Source organism: Microplitis demolitor, chromosome 1 (genome assembly GCF_026212275.2).
Source record: "Microplitis demolitor isolate Queensland-Clemson2020A chromosome 1, iyMicDemo2.1a, whole genome shotgun sequence".
Taxonomy (NCBI): domain Eukaryota; kingdom Metazoa; phylum Arthropoda; class Insecta; order Hymenoptera; family Braconidae; genus Microplitis; species Microplitis demolitor.
In genome coordinates this window covers 6,673,243-6,694,701 of record NC_068545.1, presented here as the reverse complement: position 1 = coordinate 6,694,701, position 21,459 = coordinate 6,673,243, and the positions used below count along the sequence as shown (strand labels likewise).

General features: G+C 27.2%; 1 protein-coding gene across 2 annotated transcripts in view; it reads left to right on the top strand.

The window, feature by feature from the left end:
* Nucleotides 1–14,946, top strand: part of LOC103568531 (probable serine/threonine-protein kinase dyrk2) — a 164,535-nt gene extending 149,589 nt beyond the window's left edge. For both annotated transcript variants that reach the window (XM_014440978.2, XM_008545438.3), the window contains 7 exons: nucleotides 674–815; nucleotides 2,586–2,799; nucleotides 2,891–2,989; nucleotides 3,668–3,826; nucleotides 6,090–6,228; nucleotides 6,670–7,115; nucleotides 8,970–14,946. In XM_014440978.2, coding sequence (XP_014296464.1) covers nucleotides 674–815; nucleotides 2,586–2,799; nucleotides 2,891–2,989; nucleotides 3,668–3,826; nucleotides 6,090–6,228; nucleotides 6,670–7,115; nucleotides 8,970–9,429 — 1,659 coding nt within the window. In that variant the 3' untranslated portion in view covers nucleotides 9,430–14,946. The remainder of the gene's footprint in view (nucleotides 1–673; nucleotides 816–2,585; nucleotides 2,800–2,890; nucleotides 2,990–3,667; nucleotides 3,827–6,089; nucleotides 6,229–6,669; nucleotides 7,116–8,969) is intronic.
* Nucleotides 14,947–21,459: the final 6,513 nt, after the last annotated feature.

The following is a 21,459-nucleotide window of genomic DNA, read 5'->3' as shown; positions in this document are numbered from 1 at the left end:
TAGTTGTGACAGTTTAGAAAAATAGTGGACCAAACGCCAACGAGTTACATTACATACTATTTAGTTAAAGTTTAGAAAAAGTTATTTTTGTTGATTATGAAATACTGCTGACCAATAGAAATATGGAATGCTACTGGTATTATTGAAATAAATGACAAAAGTGTTTTCAAAATATTTCTGATTAATTTTTAAAATAATTAGTGTCAAGTTTATTATAAAATACTATTCCTCTAGTGACGTACGTTATCATACTGTTGCGAGTACGTTTTATGTATTTTTATTTTTTTATTTTATTTTTATTTTCATGTGATACGTGGCTAGTTGAGTGTCACAAGTATACAAAGAGAACGGAAGAGTCTGAAAAGATATAAACGAGGGTAACAAGAAAAAAAAATATTTCATGTCTCTTAGTTGCTTTTTTAGAGGGGGTGAGAGAAATAATTATCTAAAAATAAATCCGCACTCTTAGCTGAAAGTAATTTACATCTTCACCAAAACAGCGGCAATATTTATGTTACTTTTTATTTATTTTTTTTTTTTTTTTTTAAGTTTTCTGACATGAAAATCTACGGCTAGATAAAACAATACAAAAAAAAAATAACAATAAATAAATAAATAATTAAATTGATATTTTGAATTTATTATTAATAGTTTTTCTTTTTTTTTGTTACAGAAACTACCGTCACTCAGCAATAGCAAAACATCGCGGGACACGACTGACAACAACAATGGAAACCACTCCGCCTCTAATAATAACCACAACAATGTACCCCTGCATGATCCACTCAACACAAGTGTCCACGTTGATGCTTATGGTATGTTAAGAAAAAAGTTTATTAAATAAATAAATAACAATAACAATAATAATTTTCAAAAATATATGATATGAATAAACTATTAAAACGTGTAATGGGATTTTCAGACAATTATTTAAATATGTGAATATTAATTGCAGTCCTGAGTCGAAAAATTTGATCTGATTTCGGTATAACTAATCGGTCGTCTTTAAATTTTTGTAAAAATTTTAATGATACAGAAGTTAGCCGACGTCTAATAATTTTTTGATTTTTTGCTAAACGATAAATTATGAAAAACAAATATTTAAAAAAATTGCACCCATAGATTTTTTAATTTTCTACATGTGCATTTTTTAGTTTTTCGTTTTTTTTTTTTTTTGATTTGTTAAAAAAAAATCCGAAAATTTTAAATTGTCTGCTAACTAGGATCATAAATTTTGAGCTTTTTTGGATTTAAAGACGATCAAATAAAAATAATAGACAGTAAAAGTCTGATTTTGGTCTATAGATAAAAACAGAAAATTTAAATAGCTTAAAATTCGTATTTGATATTAAAACAAATCAAATTTTTCGACCCGGAAATTCAATCTAATTTTCAAAACTTTAGAATATACAATAATGTAGAAGAATAATTAAATAAAACCTGCCTTATGAAATTGTTTTGAAATTGTACATGGGGGTAACCTATAAGCTTGAGATGATTTAGCTCATCCAAAATTACTAACAAAAAGTTTTTAAATCTAAAATCAGCCTCAAAAATTTTTATTCAAACTAAGATTCCAAAATTTTAAGCTGTTTCAGAAGTCAAAATTTTAATATCTTAAATAAACTATTTATCGCTTCGTTAGTATGTTTAAAAAAAAAACTTGTAATTTTTAAATGACACCAGATGCCATTGCGACTCCACACAATTTTCAATCGATTTAATTTTTTGAATTTTTCCTTTAAAAATGGGGTTAGTCACGTTATCTGTCAATTTAGGCATACAATTTATTTTCTCAAAAACTTCAATACTCATCGTTCAGAATGAAGATGTTTTTTCAAAAATATACTCACACTGAGAGAAGACAAATCATTTCGAATCATTATATAGTTTTACCACAAGAGATTATTATATTCAAAATTTTCAATCTAATTAATTTTTTATGTAAAAATTTGAAGATGTCATTCAAAATAATTTTCCTAATCGAAAAAAGCCAAGTTTATTTCAAGATATTTTGATATTTTTTTGCAGTAGTGTAAATGAATTTTGATTTTCTCCTGTCAAGAAAATGATTCCTCGCGTTAGATATAAAATTAACGATGCAATAGGTATTTTTTTCTCAGTGTACGAGACCAAAATTATCTTAAATTAGTCAATTTATGTTCAAGTTAAAAATGATAAAAGTTTAGGCTACATTGTAAAAGTAGAACCATGTTCCAGAATTTATTGAAAGAGAAATTTTGAAACTATTAGAATATTGGTCACTTTTTCAGGCGGGGTCAAAATGTCACCGTATGACACATATGTCTTTTCACAGACGTGTGTCATTTAAAGGTTAAAGTTTATTTCTTTCTATGTATGTTTCTAAAGTCTTGAGTAAAAGATTAAGTACTATTTATGATTTATTTATTTATTTGTTTGAATATATAATTGTCATAAAATCCCACGACCTTAAACTAAATTAATGTTGATTGTTAAGTCAATACATCTTGAATATTGTTCTTTCGTGATAGCTACTTGTTGCTTAATTATCTCAAATATCTTTCTTAATTATAATTACTGAATAAATACTGTCTATTAAATAGGACGTAGATTACCCATGACACCACAAGAAGCAGCCAAATATTATGGCTCACGACTGACTGAGTACGAGCGTACTGAAATTGAAAAATATTCGGAGATTTGGTATTTAGGATTGTCGGCGTGTAAAATTCATGGTGAAGAGGGTGCCGAAAATAGTGGATATGACGATGATACGGGAAGTTACCATAAAATTCCGCACGATCATATATCTTACAGGTTTGTTAATTATTTAAATCAATACAATGACTTGTAAGAGAAATTTTTTTTCTTATAAATGTATAAATATTATTTTTTTTTACACTACTAGATATGAAATATTGGAAGTAATAGGGAAAGGAAGCTTTGGGCAAGTTATTCGAGCGTTAGATCATAAAACCGGTCAGCATATCGCCATCAAGATAATCAGGTACATTAAATAAAAATACATATTTTATATAATATCTTAACGCGTACTGTTTAAAATTTTTATTTAAATTTAAAGCAAATTACTTGAAGTTATTAATACTTTCAAGTCAATCAGAAATAAAAAATATAAATTGACTTATTCATGTACTTTATTTTTAAATAACTTTGAATTTCAAAGTGATAAATGTCATGAAGATTCAAATCACAATGTATTTTATTTTATTTATTTAGATAATTGCTGCTTTTATTGTTTATAAGTCAATTAACTTTAAATAATATTTATTTTAAAGCTGGTTATTTTCAAAACCTGAATTTTAATTAAAAATTCTTTTTTTTTTATGCATAATTAGATTTTACATACGATAAATTTCATAGCGAGATTTTGATAAATTCGCGATTATTAAAAACTAATTAAGGTTTTTTTAAACAAAGTTAGAACTGCATTTTTTAAATTTAAATTCAACTCAATATCATGATTAATTACATAGAACATATTTCTAAACAGTCATATTGTTTTTTCATTAAAAATTATGCTTTAATTTTTTAAATTATCTGAATAAATCAATATTCATGAATTTTAATCAATTTCCGTAACAATTATCTTTAAAACCGTAAGTATTTTACTTATATAAATATAAGATATTATGTTAATAAAATTTATGAATGTCTGTTTTAATAGAAATAAAAAGAGATTCCATCATCAAGCTCTTATTGAGGTGAGGATCTTAGATCATCTGAGGAAGAAAGATCTTGACGCGGATTCGCAACACAATGTGATACACATGCTGGAGTACTTTTACTTCAGAAACCATTTGTGCATTAGTTTCGAACTCATGAGGTATGTTAATAATAATTAATCATAACAATAGTAATAATTTTTGTGAGTGAATTCAATGTTATCACAGAAAAGAACCAAGACAAAATAATGCTGGTTTAGTCTGGGAAACGGACCCACTCTTTTAATCTGAATCAGTGAATATTCACTGATTATCAATTAATATTCACTGATGTAAATAGTCCCAAGTATATCATTGCAAATCAATGAAATTGTTACTGAATAAAATAGTGATCGTAACAGATGTAATTAGTCATAACTACTGATTCAGTTTTTGATGCGAAGAAAAATCAGTATTTATTGATTAATGCACATTAAAAAATACAAAAATTCATACCATGATCATATATTAAGCCGTTGATGAAAATAGAATCAACATATATACAAGTTTTTTGATCAAATACGTTCTCCATTCTGTAACCGAGTGGTATTTCTTCACCCTCTACATATTCACTGCATTTTTGGATACATCGATTTGTTGATTTAAATTCTTCAATCCATTAAATGGGTTGCGAAAGTCTAATTTATTTAAAAAGTCTTTTATTCCAGTATCATCAAGTAATTGTCTGTTAAATTATAGTAATTTTCCATTAAAAATGATTATAAACATTTATCTGAAAACAATAATGATATTTATGTTTATAAACACAAAATAATTAATAAGATAATTTCAAGTTATGCATTACCTAAAATGTAAATCAACTGCATACACAAAAACATTTCAGAATTATTCTACTCATATTCAATTGAGAAAAATAAATAAGTTTCATTACAGTACATAAATTAACTTTTGTTTGTTATAATATTTTAAACTTACCGTAATAATAGTGTATTATAAATAATAATCTTTGATTATAACTTGCAATCAACCTCTGTCTATCGAACAACCTTCCAAGTACAGATGGCACTCTTTACTGCCGTGAAGCTAAATACACTGATTAGTCAGTAAATTAATTCAAACCGAAGGTAAAAGCCCTTATACCCGCTCAGTACCATTAGTCGCTCACTTTGACTGTTTAAGGCTTTTTTTTTATAATTTAAAAAAAAAAATTACAACTAAAAATATTATTATTGATAAATAATTATTTGTCAATCTAAATATATTGAAATATCATGTATCAAATTATTTTATAATAGATTATAAATTTAAATTAAATGACTGTTTTCAAAATCGCGCTCAGCCGGGCATTTTTTACTTTAACGTTCATTCGTTTGATTAAATTTAGGTTCCGTCAAATTTTTTAAGAATTGTTATAACTATGTCTTATTAAATACATTTTTAAAATTCATGAAATTTTATATTATGAAAGAATAAAGTAGTATAATTTATAAATTATTTGTCCAAATCAATAAACTTATGATAGTTTAATTGATATTGTCTTTGAGCGACTATAGGGCCATGTGTTGATCGAGTAATGGGGCATGACAACTTTTAGTGAGCGACTATGGGCGTACTCAAGGACCTTATTTAAAAAACTAATAAAAATTAATTATCAACATTATTCTTCAAACTAAAATTTTATTCTAATACTCGAAACTTGAAAAAATAACTATAAAAAAAAATATGGTTTTTCATTTTATTTATTAATTTATATTGAGTAATTCAATCTCACACCAATGAAAAGTGAGCGGGTATAGGGGCTTTTACCTTATTGATCTTTCAGTAAATTTTGTATCTACTGAAAAAATCAGTGAGATTTTTACTGATTCAGTTTAAGACAGCAGGTCTTTTATTATAACATTGAATTTACTCAAAAATTAATAAATTTATTATTAAATTGTCTTATGAATATATTATATTTGTGAAGGTCCGGGATTATTTTCCAATATAATAAAACACCAAAAATTTAATTATTAAAAGATCATTTATGCCAAATATATGACCATGCGCAATGCAAAACACAAAATAAAATAAAATAATTATTATAATAATAAAAAAAAAAAACATTTTATTCTACGAATACAAAACACTTGAATAAATTGACGTTGATATTTATTTAATATTTTTATCTATTGATATCCATTACCAGAGATGATTACATTTATTTACATCGATCACGAGAACATTACTCAGAATAAATTCGCAAAATTATTATTCATAAACAAATGATGCAATACCTAACTTTTTTTTTCGTTATCATAATAAAAAATCAATAGATTAAATACTGAAATTAAAAATATATTATAAGCAATAGCGTATTTGGTAAAATAAATTGTTAATTATATTGTGATATTAACTAAAAATAAATGTTAATTAATTTTACAGCTTGAATCTTTACGAGTTGATCAAGAAGAACAACTATCAGGGATTCAGTCTGAGCTTAATTCGTCGTTTCGCCAATTCACTCATAAACTGTCTAAGATTATTGCACCGTGAGAACATTATCCACTGCGATTTAAAACCAGTAAGTTGAAGAAAATTAAAGCATTTGTCAAATGGGAATAGCCTAGAGCCTAAGCCTATACATATGCGTCGTTTAACTTGAGAATTTCTTTATCTCGTCCGACGTAAATGCGCAAAAACGAATAGAGAAACTATAGATTATATAGCTTCACATTAAAGCTCATACGGTTTTATAAATTTTTATGCTATAAACGTTCTTGTACGCACTTATAAGTCTCACTTGGTATTTTAAAAGTATTTATGTCTGTGTCTGATGACCGAGACGAAACCCGCACTACGGTATTCACGTGTATCTATATATTATTTATTTTATTTTTATGTATTCATAGAGTAATGTATTACGTCTACACATTTTAAGTCATATAGCCACTGAATTTATTACCTTCAATTACATTATTTATCATACTTGAGTCTTATTTATTTATATATTTTTTTTTTCAAGGAAAACGTTCTCTTGAAACAACGTGGCAGCAGCTCAATAAAAGTAATAGACTTTGGTTCATCTTGCTACAGTCATCAGCGTGTTTACACGTACATCCAATCAAGATTTTATCGAAGTCCTGAAGTGATTCTTGGATTACCATACGGTACTCCAATAGACATGTGGAGTCTGGGCTGTATTCTTGCTGAATTACACACCGGATATCCCCTTTTTCCTGGGGAGAATGAAATCGAGCAGCTCGCATGTATCATGGAAGTCTTGGGACCGCCGCCAGAATCGTTAATCTCTCATGCCACTCGTCGTAGACTATTTTTCGATTCCAAGGGCAATCCGAGGTGTATAGTCAACAGCAAAGGAAGAAAAAGAAGACCTGGCAATAAGAATGTTGCAATAGCGCTTAGATCAAATGATCCACTTTTCATTGATTTTGTCAGCAGATGCCTCGAGTAAGACTTCTTTATTATTGTATTTTTTTTTGCACGACTCTTAATGCAAAACATTAGAGTGTGCTTTACGATCGAAAAATTCTGTTTGCCTCTTTTTCGCTACTGCTTTTACTCTTGTTAGTCCACAGATCTTAACTAAGTTACACGTCATCGGATAGAGATTTTAATAAGGATTAATTCTATGACACTCTTAAATCTGAAATAGTGAAAATAGTGACTATTCACTATTTTCTAGTGAAAAGTATATCACTAATTCAAATAGTGGTATACTTTGCACTAGCAATAAGTGACTATTCACTACCAAATAGTGATTTTCACTAGTTCGTTTCTAGAGAGTATAAAGACCTATTTTATGGATAAAATAACTAAAAAAATATAAAAATGTAAATAAAAATTTTCCCGCCAAGCAGTAGAAAAAATGTCCGTAACTCGTAAACATAAAAACTCGAGAAAAAAGTCATTACTGCCCTGTTATGACAAAACGACAGTGCTAAAAGGTTTATTTAGTGTCACTTAATAATAGGGTATCATCAAAATTTGGCTAATTTAATTAATTATGCCAATAATATTGATCAAATGTGTGTATAAAAAAAATGAAAAAACGTATCTTTTTTATTGTTTCGTCACGTCAAAATTTAATTCTCCGAGTTATAGCGTTTTGTCATAACAATGTCATCTATTTATCAAAATAAGCATTACGATACAAAAAACGTATCTCGAGTAACAACATTTTGTCATAACAGAAATTAATTTTTCTGTTAAATTGAACTCAAATTTTGTTAAAACTTTAAACGCTATTTTCTCGAAACTATAATTTTTGAGATACATCGTTTTGTCATGACAGGGCAGATTATTTAGATCACTTTTTTTTTAAAAAGATTATTTTAGGGCCAAAGAACAAGTGTGTCATAAATGGCCATCAAATTCGGGCCCATTTAATTGTAATTAATAAAAAAAATTCTCTAATTTTGTATATCTATATATGTTTTTCATATATACTTTCGTCACACCAGTCGCACATGTGCGAAAAAACATCAGATTATTTTTCGGAGCGAAATTAAAATTTCTAATGTATCAGAAAAAAAAAATTGTCCTTGAAGCTTTTATCGTACATTTTTCTTTTTTTTTTGTTTTTATATATATTTTTCACGATCAAAGGAGCATTAAGAGTTGTGCACTTTTGTATTTACCAAACTTTTTTTTTTTAATTATTTTTCACCAAAACCGTACCGGAAGCTGAGATTCTTGCCCTGTTTAAAGGGAAGAAAGTCGTTCTTTTTTCTTAGGAGAAAGCAAATGATAAAAATTAATGCATGCGCCATTTTTTCCGCAAACTGAGACAAAAATTTAAACTGTCAGGTGCAAATTTGATGAAAAAAAGTATACACAATTCGAAGGAGGGTAAGACGTCCCAATTTCCGTGATTGCCACCTGCGCTTTCGGCTCGAGGGAAAATTACACGTAAACTGAAATGTCCTGTTTTTCTTCCTTGATGTATAATATACTAATAAATAAAAAAATAGTATTTTACACACCAGGGAAGGAAAGTAAGACTTCCAGCCCACGTGTGATTTCCTACCGAGCCAAAGGTGATAGTAGCAAACACGTAGATTAAGACGTCGTACTTTCGTAGTATATTTTTTTCACCAAATCTGCACCTAAAAGTTTAAATTTTTGTCTCTGTTTGCGGGAAGTATAGCGCATGCGCTAATTTTTACCAATTGTTTACTCATAAGAGAAAAGTATGATTTTATTCCCACTAAACAGGGCAGAAATTTAAACTTTCAGTGCAGGTATGGAAAAAAATTGAACATTGATAACCAATTTATTAAATAAAATGATTTGAATTATTAGATGGGATCCAAAGGAACGAATGACACCAGATGAAGCGATGCGTCACAAGTGGCTCAATACTTCGTCGTCTTCGCACTTGAGTACGTCATCGTCGATGGGTTCGTCGGTTGTGAGTTCAATGATTAATTCGACAATAGAGCCAAATCAAACAAGCCACAGTCAATCAGTCTCAGTTAGTGCACCTCGACAACGTGCAATAACGCTAGAGGATGAACAGCAGCAGTATAGTTTGTATAGACTCTATAGAGGTAGAAAGTGCGTATCGAAGATTACGGCTATTGATAGTACCGACAATAATACACTTGCAGTTAAAAGTAAACTAAACGGTAGTGCAAGTAGTCATGCTTTAGCAAGTGGAACTCAGCCTGCTGCCTCAAGACACGCATCAACCGGAGATATTGTCGCAAGTCTTGATCCCAATCTCGATGATTCTGGAACTTATTTGCCTGCAATACTATGAAGCCGCGTGTGCGCCAGTCACTTCTGAATTATTATTTTTTGCTTCAGGATGTTTACTAGCGCACGTTTTTTTTTTTTTGTATAATCAATTGTCCTTGGCAATAAACGGAACCGAGTTTAAACTTCTTGCTGTTTGGGACTGCATCATCTATTTCATTATCTTCTTACTGTGAGTTCCGACAATAAATACCAACATAAAAAAAGTAAACCTTGGGCCGGTTAACGAAGACAACAACGATATTTATGTATTTTTTTTTTTTTTTTTCTGTTATGAAAAAAAAAAATAAAAACGCAACGAGAATAATTCCGGCCTGCAATGATGATAAGAAGTTGAAAGAAGAAAAAAAAAGTTATAAAGAATAAAAGAACGAACGAAATAAGCAGAATACGAGATTGTGAAGAACTTAACTGGCTCGACAATTTTTCCCATCAACTGAGATCGAGGTGTAATTACTGTCGTTAGTCACGCAGCTTGCAGTGAGAGTTAAGAGGCTAAAGTAGGTCCAGGTAACAGCCTCACGTGTTGAAAAAAATAATAAAAAATATATTGCGAAGAAGGCGAGTGAGTGGAAGGGAAAAAAATGACAAGTGTCTACATGCATGTTTAATTATGATGGCAACAGCAAAAAATCTATCACTCTGATTATCAATTTTTTTTTTTAACATTTTTAAACTTTTTTTTTTTTAATTTTGAGTGAACAAAAAACCATGACAAAATAATAATTCAGATTTTATTTTATTGTATTAAGACTGCTGAGTGGACAACACAAATGATTTTGACGTCATTTAATCTTCCAAATAGTCGAAAAAAAAATTTTGCGATCTCGCGATAGACTTGCATACTCGCACATCTTCAGGGGAATATATATATCTATATATACATAGATATAGATTAATAAAGGCCCTAGTAATTTTATGATAACAGGGAAAAGTAAATTGTATCTTATAGTAGAATGAAAGTTTATAAATGTATCAAAATATGATGAATTGAGACAAATCTCAGAAGGCGAATGATGATGAGCAAATGATTGTGCCCAAGTTTCACGAGGCCTGAGTAGTCTTATTGTGATATTAATCTACCACTGTCTTACTTAGATCTCCGATAAGAATTAACATTTAATAATAATTTTTCTTTAATTACTAACTATTATTATTATTATTATTATATTGTATTAATTTAGTTTTTTTTTTTTTTCGTACTGTCGTCATCGCTATCACTATGTGCGAATGCAATATTCACAGTTATTACAAATCAATAACTGTATCATTTAAAAAAAAAAACAAAAAAAAAACAAAAAAAAAAATAGTAAACAAAAGAAAAGTAATTATCGTATAATTATAATAACAAAGTATATTATTTTAATTGAGCTAAGCATGCGCTCATATACTTTATTTAGTAAACGAATATATTATATATATAATTATTTGTTAATTATATTATCATTTTTTTTTTTCAATTATAATGCCATTTTATAAATTTTTTTTTAAATAAGCTCAGGAATGATTTATAAATTATTAATGCAATCACGACCACTGCCTAAGTAACATTCGATTTATACAAAACAAAAAAAAATAACTTTTTTTTTTTTTAGTAATTAAAATAATCTCATTATTTAAATAATTTTTCATTAATTGAAATTGTCAATAAATATGGGAAGGCATCAGTTGCCTACATTATTTTTTCGGATATTATCAATGCTTACTGTCCAATTTCTTACTGTCCAGTTGCCTACTAAAATTTGTTTTCTGCGGTTCTATTGCCTGCGTAAATATAAAATATATAATTTAATTACATACAAAAATTATTGCAGTTTTAGTCACTACTCAAAAATATTTCATGATATTCAATTGACTACTATTTAACTGTGTACCCAAATCAAAGAAATACCTAATTAATGTAGATAAGCTTATTGATTTATTTGCTGAAAAAATCAAGTACTTGGTGAGAAGAAATGATCTACGTTCAAGACCGATCACTTGAGAAAAACAACTCAGCTGATCTGTAAAATATCAGAACCACGGTAATCTTCACAATAGTATAACTCGCCCGGTCCATCATAAAATACTGGTCTGAATCTCATAGTCGATGTAGAAAATGACCTGACCAGGCCACTAATTTCTAATAGAAAACTCGGAATTTTCCCGTTGCTATTGTAAAAACTACAGTAGTTCTGATATTTTTCAGATCAGCTGTGTTTTTTTTTCTCAAGTGTTCGATCGTGAACGTTGATCATTTCTCCTCAACAAGTACCTGATTTTCTCAGCAAATAAATCAGAAGCTTGTCTACATTAATTAGGTATTTCTTTGATTTGGACACACAGTTAAATATTAATCCATTGAACATCATGAAATATTTTTCCGTAGGCAATAGAACAGTGCAATAATTTTTGAATGCAATTAAATCATATATTTTATATTTATGTAGGCAATACCGTAGAAAATAACTTTTAGTAGGCAACTAACAGTAAGAAATTGAACAGTAAGTATTTATAATGTATGAAAAATGATTGTAGGCATTCGATACATTCAGCAAAAACATTGTAGGCGAATGATGCTTTCCCATACATAAGTATTACGCCCAGAAAAAAAAAATTGTAAATTATTAGCATGCTACTTGTGTTTAATGTTTACTTGTTTAAATTATGTCTCGTTTATGATTCGATTACAACTTTTTTTTTATTGTCATTGTCATAATTAATGTCCTTGTTATTAATTATTATTTTTAAAAAATAATGTCGTCCATTCAGAATGTAGAGTCTAGAAAAAAAAAGGTGTGAAGACTGAAAAACTGTTGTCTGAAAATTAATATATTTTTTTTTGTATTCACTTAATTCATGTCATATTTTTAAAATAATTTAATACTTTTTTTAAAAAAAAAGTATTAATAAAATTTAAAATAAAAAAAAGTCTACAGCAGCTCAACAAAAAAATATTTATTTCTGTGTTAATTTGTTACTTAAAAAAAAAAAAAAAGTTTTTTGTCATAAGTAAATTCCTGTAACTTAATATCCGTAAGATAAAAAAATGACATTTAAATAAATAATTAAATGACGATTTAAAACTAAAAATGTCAATTGTGACGACGAGACAAGTGAATTTTATAAATTGTAGATCGAGTGACTGATCTATTTGCAATGACTGAAATAATAAAATAAATATTATAGTTTAAATTTAATTTTCAAATAATAATTAATGTTGCTGACATGTGTCGAGCGATTGATTGACATCGAGCTAAATTAATAATACGAAACAACAACAAAAATATAAATAAATAATTATATCTTTTTTTCCTTATGGAATCATCTCGTTCTAGTTGTTATTATTATAATTATATAATTAATTATCATTACTATATCTATAGTAAACTTGTATTTTATTGATAAGCATTAAAATTTTAAGAGACGTGTTTCTAAAAAACGAAATATTAAAAAAAAAAAAAAAAAAAAAAAAAAGTTGTGAATAAAATATCAAAAAATGTAACGACTTCGATATGCAGATTGACAAAAAAAAATACATAATGAAAAAATAAACAATGAATTAGGCAATTATTATAAATGTAGATGTTAAAATTATATTTAAAACAAAAAATGAATAAAAATAAAAAAAAAAATTTTTTTTTAATAACAAGGAATTAAATCAATAAGCGGAATCCTAATAAAGAAGACGATACTCTCGTATATGTACAGTCATGTGCTTAGGTGTTCAATTATATACAGCGGGAACAAAGTATGTGTATTTAGAAAAAAAAAAAAAAGATAAATTAGTGGTATCTCCTTTAACATACTATCATTACATAATACCAATCCAACCTTTACGTACGCCTATCCTAATTAAAACTTAATAAAAGAATGACACTAAAATAATCGTGTGAATTTTAGAAAAATAAATCTCTGTAATGTGTGCAATACATCTACGGATTTATGGATAATAAATAATTAAATAAATGGAAGAATGTTTAAAATAAATTAAGAAATAGCCCGCGTAAAAAAAAATACGTTACGAAAAGATTTGAAAAAAACTTCTAGACTTGAGACAGAATAGAATTTTAAGCGGAACTTTTTTTGAACTTAATTTTTATAGTAAAAAAAAAAAAATTTACTAGAACTTAATATGGAATAAATTTTGAAAATTTGGAATTTTTTATAAAAATTTTTTTGATTTGTTTCTAATGGGAACTTTTGCGGAACGAGGATAAAAATGTTCTTTTTTGCTTCAAAATTTGCTCATAAACTTCTACCTAAACTTTTTTTTTACTGTCAAAATTACAAAAGTTTAAAAAAAAAATTCGACTCGTTCTGTTTCAAACTTAAAAGTTCAACATCTAGAATTTTTTTAAATTGAATTTTTTTTTACACGGGAGAAGACAAGAAGTTTTTTTTTTTTCCTTTAACAGCTGAGGTATAAAAACCTTGAAGACTAGTCACGAACAAAAGGACAAGATCGCGGCTAGTCCTTTTGAATGATGATGATAATGATAATGTATTAGACGCCTATCTACCTAATGTGCTTTATATACTCGTATATTGATAACAATTGACTTTAAACCATTTATGTACTGACCTAAATTAATATAATACTGAATTATAAATAAACTGAGAGTATATGCATTAATAATTTACGTATGTAAGTTAGAAAATTAATTTTAGATTAATAAACTCTCCCTTTTTTTTTTTATTTTTGTTACTAAAAAAGAAAATTTTATCAAAAAATTTGTAAGATTTTTAACTAAATAAAAAAAATCGATGTTGAAGAAATAAATAAAAATAGTTGGCGTTAGAATTCGTTAGGACAATCAATTTTAAATTTATAATTATTAATTATAATAAATATTTTAGTAATTTAATAAATATAAATAATTATTAAAAAATGCTGCCTATTGTCTGAGGGAGAGTTTTGTTTGTCATGACCATTAACGAATAAACTTTCATTAATTTAAAATAAAAAAAAATAAATAATTAATTAATTAATAGATAAAAAAAAAAACATATGTAACAAACCGGCCTCTAAAACTTCTGGGTACTACAATTAATACTGTGTGTCTCTTTTTACGGCTGTCAGACGGCCTATAAATAAATCAAGTTTAAAAATTTTAAAAAAGTGAAAGGATAAATCTCTCCCGTAACATGGTCGTAATTTAGTTTAAAAAAATATAATAAAATGAGCAGATGATTCACGCGCCGTGGAACGAATGATTTAAAAAACAACTAAAATAAAATAAAAGAAATTTGTGATTTATAAATGTAATAGATTTTTTTTAAAAGCTTTTTTTTTTACCAAAAAAAAAATAGCTTGACCCGATATCTGTGTATAATTACGAGAGAATTCGTCTTAAATTTCCGCCTGACTTTAATGTAATATAATAATAATGAAGAATTGATATAATTGTAATGTTTATTATTAAAAGAAAAAAAAAAGTGACTATAGTGTGTAATAATAGTATGATACTAAAAGGCATCATCATCTTTTTGTATGATTTGTTTGTTTGTTTTTATTATAATTACTATTATATTATTATTATTATTATTATTATTATTATTATTATTATTATTATTATTATTATTATTATTATAAGTTAATTATTATCTTACTGCGTTTGTCTTTCATTATTAATGTAGACCTGTCTTATATTTAAACAAAAAAAAATTAAGCGAATAAAGTAATTACGAACTATAAATAAAAATAAATAAGAGTTGTAGAAAATAATATACATTTTAAAAATATCATTTAATATTAGATATTAAAATGTCAGTTTAATCATTTAATTGTGCGAGAATATTTCATATTATAATAATAAATATAAAACATTATAATTGATTACTTTTTTTTCTTTTTTTTTTTTTTTTTTTTTTTTTTTAATATGACAGTCGACTACCCGTCATAAGCCTGCACGGAAAAAACAGAATATTAAAAATTAATAAATAATAGTAAAAAGTGGACTCTATTATTAATAATTAGTACTATTATGTACTTAATGCAAAGTAGTTTGCTAATTTTTGTAGATTCCGAAAAACTACTATAAATTATTTCAAAAAGTAAGTAGATATTATTATTTTTAGGTATAATACGTGACTTATTAGTGAAAGTTAATTAATCTATGGCATATATATATTAAAAAGTAATGATTGGACAAATTAAGAATTGGTATCTTAGATACTGACTTTTCCAGCTGAAAAATTGCAAAAGTTACTAACTTTTATTTTATAAATTCGATGTCGCTGATCAATTATTAGCTTAAAATATCATTTATTCATCCTTATAAATTAATTTACAATATACATAAATCGAATAAGTGGTAAATAATAAAATGAAAAATTTGTATACTAGATACTGTTTTTTTGCTCATAAAAATACCGAGAACTTTTAACTCTTATTTTGTAAATTCTATCCCATTGATTAATAATTAATATAAAAATTATTTATTCGTTATTGTAAATTAGTTTATTTTATACATATATCGAATAAGTGGTAAATAATAAAATGAAAAATTAGTATACTAGATCTTTATTAGGGTGGGTTGAACAAAAACTTTTTTTTTGTTTTTCTTAGCATGGGGGTGGAATTCGTACTTTATGAAAAAAAAAACTTTTCAAGAAAAAAAAAAAGTTTTTTTACTCAACATTTTGAGGTGGCCCACTCGTTTTTTAAAAAAATAATTAAACGGGGTAGTTCCAACGAAAAAATTTTTTTTTGTGCAAAATCGTGGAAAACATCTAAGAATTGTTGAATGTGTTTTTTTTTACTCCACTTTCATTTTAATTCAAACGAAAATGCTTTTCATTTTTTGATTTTTTACTTAAAATACAAAAATAATAAGAAAAAAATTTCTTCAACTTCTGACTTTCAATTAGCTTTTAAGGTGACACTCTACAGATTCTAGAACACTATTTATATATTTTTTACTACCATCCGTTCTCAAGTTATTGATAAGAGAGAAATTAATTAGTAACTCTAAAGTGTTTAATCGAAAATTTTCTGAAAATTTGTAACCAAATTGTAGAGTTTTGACTATTTTTTTATTTATAACTAATCACTAGCAACAAAATGAATTTATGAATAATATCAACACTATATAAACAATAATAAAAATTCAATATTATTAAATTGAAAGTACAAAAACCAATTTCTCAATAACTTGAGAACGGGTGGTAGTAAAAAATATAAAAATGGTGTTCTAGAATCTGTATGGTGTTCCTTCGAAAGCTAATTGAAAGTCAGAAGTTAAAAAAAATTTTTTTCTTTTATTTTTGTGATGTACGTAAAAAATCCAAAAATAACAAGCATTTTCTTTTGAATTAAAATAAAAGTGGAGTAAAAAAAAATTACATTCGTCATTTATTGGATGTTTTACACGATTTTGGTCAAGAAATAAATTTTTTGTTAAAACCACTCCGTTTGATCAATTATTTATTTAAAAAACGAGTGGGCTACCTCAAAATGTTGAGTAAAAAAATTTTTTTTTCTTAAAAATTTTTTTTTTTTCATAAGGTACAATTTCTACTCCCATGCTAAGAAAAACAAAGAAAAATTTTTTTTTCAACCCACCCTAATCTTCATATAATAATATGCACGTTTACTAATTTTTCGGTTCCTCATTTTTTAGATAGATTTTTTAAAAAACCTAGATATTGTATTTGTCCTCATGGACGATTTTTCAAGGAATTTTGTCATAACCTATCATAATTAGTTGAATAGAGTTCGAAAATACTATTCGTTGAAAAATTTATAAATGTAAGTATATATATAACCAAGTTTTGAGGACACGATTGCGGCTACAATTCTTATCAGATCTTGATGAAATTTTTCACACTTATTCTATGGGCGATTATCACGGTTAAGCTCGAAGATGGACTAAATCGGTCAATTAGTTTAGAAATTATGGCTGTTTGAAATTTCCACGATTTTTCGAAAAAATTAGTTTTTATCCCCTTTCATGTTCATATAATTTTAAAACTAATACTCATAGATAACTTCCGTAAAAAGTGTCTGAAAGCTTGTCTAATAAACTTTAATTTATGACCTTAAACTTTATGTTTTGACCATTTCTTCCAATAATTTGATAGCTTTGAAAATTTCGTCAGTTGTATTTTGTAGTGAACAAAATAACCTTTAAATTTCACAGCTATTTTCTATCTTAAAAGTATCTCTTTTATCAGTAATGATGTTTCAAATGTACCTGTACGCTCTATGATTGACATTTTTACTGTTTTATGATACTTTCAAAGCATTGAAAATTTTTTTTAATATAGAAACATGCATCTTTTATGGTTTTAAGTCTTAATAACTCATGCACTACACATTAAAATCTATTTCCATTAAATTTTTCTTGTCGCTAATAATATAATCTTTTGATTTGTTTGCACTGGAAGATAACATTTTGTAAATAGTAAAACCGTTAGGTGATAGTAACCATTTAAAAATTAAATAAACATTGTAGACTTACATGTATCACAAGATATTCATGTACGAAATTAACTTATTCGATAGATTAAGTAAGAAATCTACCTTCCATTTCGGCTGCCGAATGGTCTTTTTATTTTTAAATATTTCTATGTTTATTTGAATAGTAATAATTGTAGATACCAATTTATCGATTCTTTTTCATATTAATTTTAATATACGAAATTACAAATTTTGTTCTTTTATGTGTATCAAATTTTAATATAAATAATAGCCATTTTGTAATATATAATGATCTTAGTTTGATATTATTATATAAATATACTAATTTTAAGTCAAACTATAAACTATTTAAATTTTGAGCATCATTTTTTTCGTGTGTCTGTTATAAGACTCTTCCTCTCAATCAGCAACTAAAGAGTGCGAAAAAATTTCTCCCATTTAATCAATTTTTTGTACCGGACTAAATTATGAAGAAGGTATAAAAAAAAATATGAAGTTGAAAGTAGCAGTCATTAAAGAAATTTGTTTTAAATAAACGAAGTAAATACTAACGAGTAAAAATTTTTTAAATTGCACTGGAAGAATTTTCAAAAATTTTTCTGAGTATTGTCACGTTCCCGCCAGGTTTCTAATTAAAAAAAAATTATTATTAATTTTTTTTGATAGTTTGTAAAAAAACTTCGGTGACTCTGATGAAGAAAAATTGTTCAACAGAGTAACTATAGCAGGTAAGCGATTTCCACGCCCACTATTGTGGTCCGTAGTTTAAACTCATGACAAGACATGAGACCCAGACCTCGACGACATCCGCTAAGGCAACTTGAGATGTGACGTCGGACGATTTAAAATTTTTTATACTGGATCTATGGATGCAGGACAGTGTCAGTCAGCCTACGAACATCTAAGGTCCCGGACCTCTGTCCAGTGACCGACTGTCTTTGAATTTAATGTTTCATTTAAAAAAATATACTTGAATCTATTTTAATTCTTCATTTTTAAAATTTTAAACCCTTTGAATAAAATTAAAAAAACTGAAAGTCACCTTCGGGTAGGCAGTTATAGACATGGGTTGGTGTCCTACTTTCTTCCCTAGGTGTGCAGTATGCTATTACAGATACAAGTCGCTAGACATGGTAATAATTAGCAACGAATGATAATAATGCATTGGATTTTCATATACTGGACTATTATAATAATATTTGTCGATTGGAGGATAACAATGAGTATATTAATTAAATGATCTTTCTAGATAATCGTAGGGCACGGAAGGGGTAAAACCTGTTACGCAAACTGTTGATTCGGTGACAACAGCGTTGACAATGAGTATAAGTAAAGTTGAAGAGACAAATCATCATAGAGGATGTACTTAAACTACGTAACGCATTTAGAATAATTTCTTTTCGATCCTCTTTATGTAACAGATTTACCCCTCCCCCACTACTTTTATTTTGTAGTTATACAATTTTACTCAAAGTATTAAATTTTATTTGAAAGTTTGAATTAAATTATGAGTAATCGTCTTCATCTTGATCATAAGGTATTTGATGCAAACAAGTGTACTTGGGATTGCTGCAAAAAAAATAGCTCATAAAATAAACTTCAACACCCAAAATTAAATCAAAAAACAAAAGAGGATCTACTTACTTGACCATCATACTAAAGGCTCTTTTAGAACATTCGGGCCAAGTAAAATCACTATCATCTCTACTACAGTAGATTATCTTACGAATACATCCGTCATCAAACTTTAGATAAATTCCAAACCTGCAAAAAAATATGATTACCCCTAAATAAAATTGTCAAATACATAAATTATTTACTTCACACAATTCTTACATGAGAGCGACAGTTTTGGCAGCATCAATACCAAAACGTGCAGTTCTATTGAAGAATCCTCCTGATGAACAATAATTGGGACTATTTTTAGTATTACAAGTAAACCTAGTATTTGTCATGAAAGTAGCATAGACGTAGTTTAAGTCCCATCTCACTGCAAAACGACGGCTTCATCATGTAAAATAAGAAATCATAGCTTTATTCCGAGTCAAAAAACAAATTCCAGGTCGAACATCAAAATACTACGTGAGGTATTTGAAGGACAAGTTGGACTTTGGAGATTGAGAACTGTGTGGAAAGTAAGTCCATTTAGGCCTCAATGTTGTAGTTACGGACGATTTTACATACTTGAGGGCTAAACGTATAAAAAAAAATTTTTGCGAGGACCTCAAAATCCTCATAATATAAAAAAATTTACTGCTCCAGATTTAGGCCTCAATTTCTCAAATGACGCAACCTATGTAAATTCCCTCACTTTTTTTCGTAAGGAATAAATACTATAGATTGAGAATCTCAAAAAAATTGATCCAAAAATAAATAATTAATTACAAATTTGTTGAATAATTACCGGAACCTCTAAAAAGTATAACAAATGAAAATGAATATTTACTTTTATTTATATCCATTCAAAAAATATATAATGATTACTATAAGAAAATAGTTAACCGAAAGAAAATTTAGTATACATTTTTTCAATCAAAATACAAAAATTTATTGAGGTCAAAATGTTTAATGTTGTATTCTATATTATTTAGGAAGTTTAAAAAAAATTTATTTTTGAGACCTATTAAAAGTTTATCCAGGAATATATAAAAACGAATAATAATAATGATAAATTAAGGAATTTATTTTATTTGACATATAAATTTTTGTAAGTACTCAGATTTTTTTTCAGCTCGAAAATTTGTTAAGTCCAGAAAACGATAATTTATTTTTGAGGATTTTGAGAGCTCCGTTAGAATTTAAAACCGATAAAGGGTTCGCATTCAGATCTCTTAATTTTCACTGAGGATTTAAAGTGCCAATATCGTATCATTTTTCGTCCGGTAAAAAAAAAATCAAAGGAATTTAATTTTCTGAGGTCCAAACTAGAATTTGTTTTTTGACTCGGGTATAGGGATAGCGCCATACTTCGAGGACAAAAATTATCATTATACTTACTGCGTTTTGAATATATAAAAATCATACTCTAAACTTTCAAATTGATCGGCATTATTTCTGAACCACTCGGCCATAAAAGATGGATAATAAGGACCACTTTCATAAGGTTTCAATTCTATAACTATGCTAGGTGTATCGTTCCGACGGAATATCATATTATACCAAATATCTGATTGCTGCAATAAATAATTATGACCATAATTAAATAAACGATGATGATAAAAAAAAAAGTCGGTCTGTCGGTTGACCCTGCGGGCCAGCCCCAAAACTTCCCGCTGTTTTCGACCTCAAAGAGCTCGAAAATGCTATCACATGCAATTGGTTTTTTATGATCTTTTCAAGCTCTAACAAGTTACCGGTTATGCTGAAGTTTGAAAATTTAAGAATCGAAAATCATCAATGAAGCGGTTTTTAAAATTTAGTTCCTGATTATGTTCAGTAAAATAAGTGAATTGAGGCAGAAATCAATGTCAGGGATCAAAGTCACGATTTAAATAAGTTTTGACTCATGTAAGAAACAATAAAATATGAAATATCCGATAAAAATATTAAAAACTACGTTTTATCGATTTTTTTGTTGATAATATGATTTAAACTAAAAACCAAGTTCGATGACATTATATGATCAAAAGA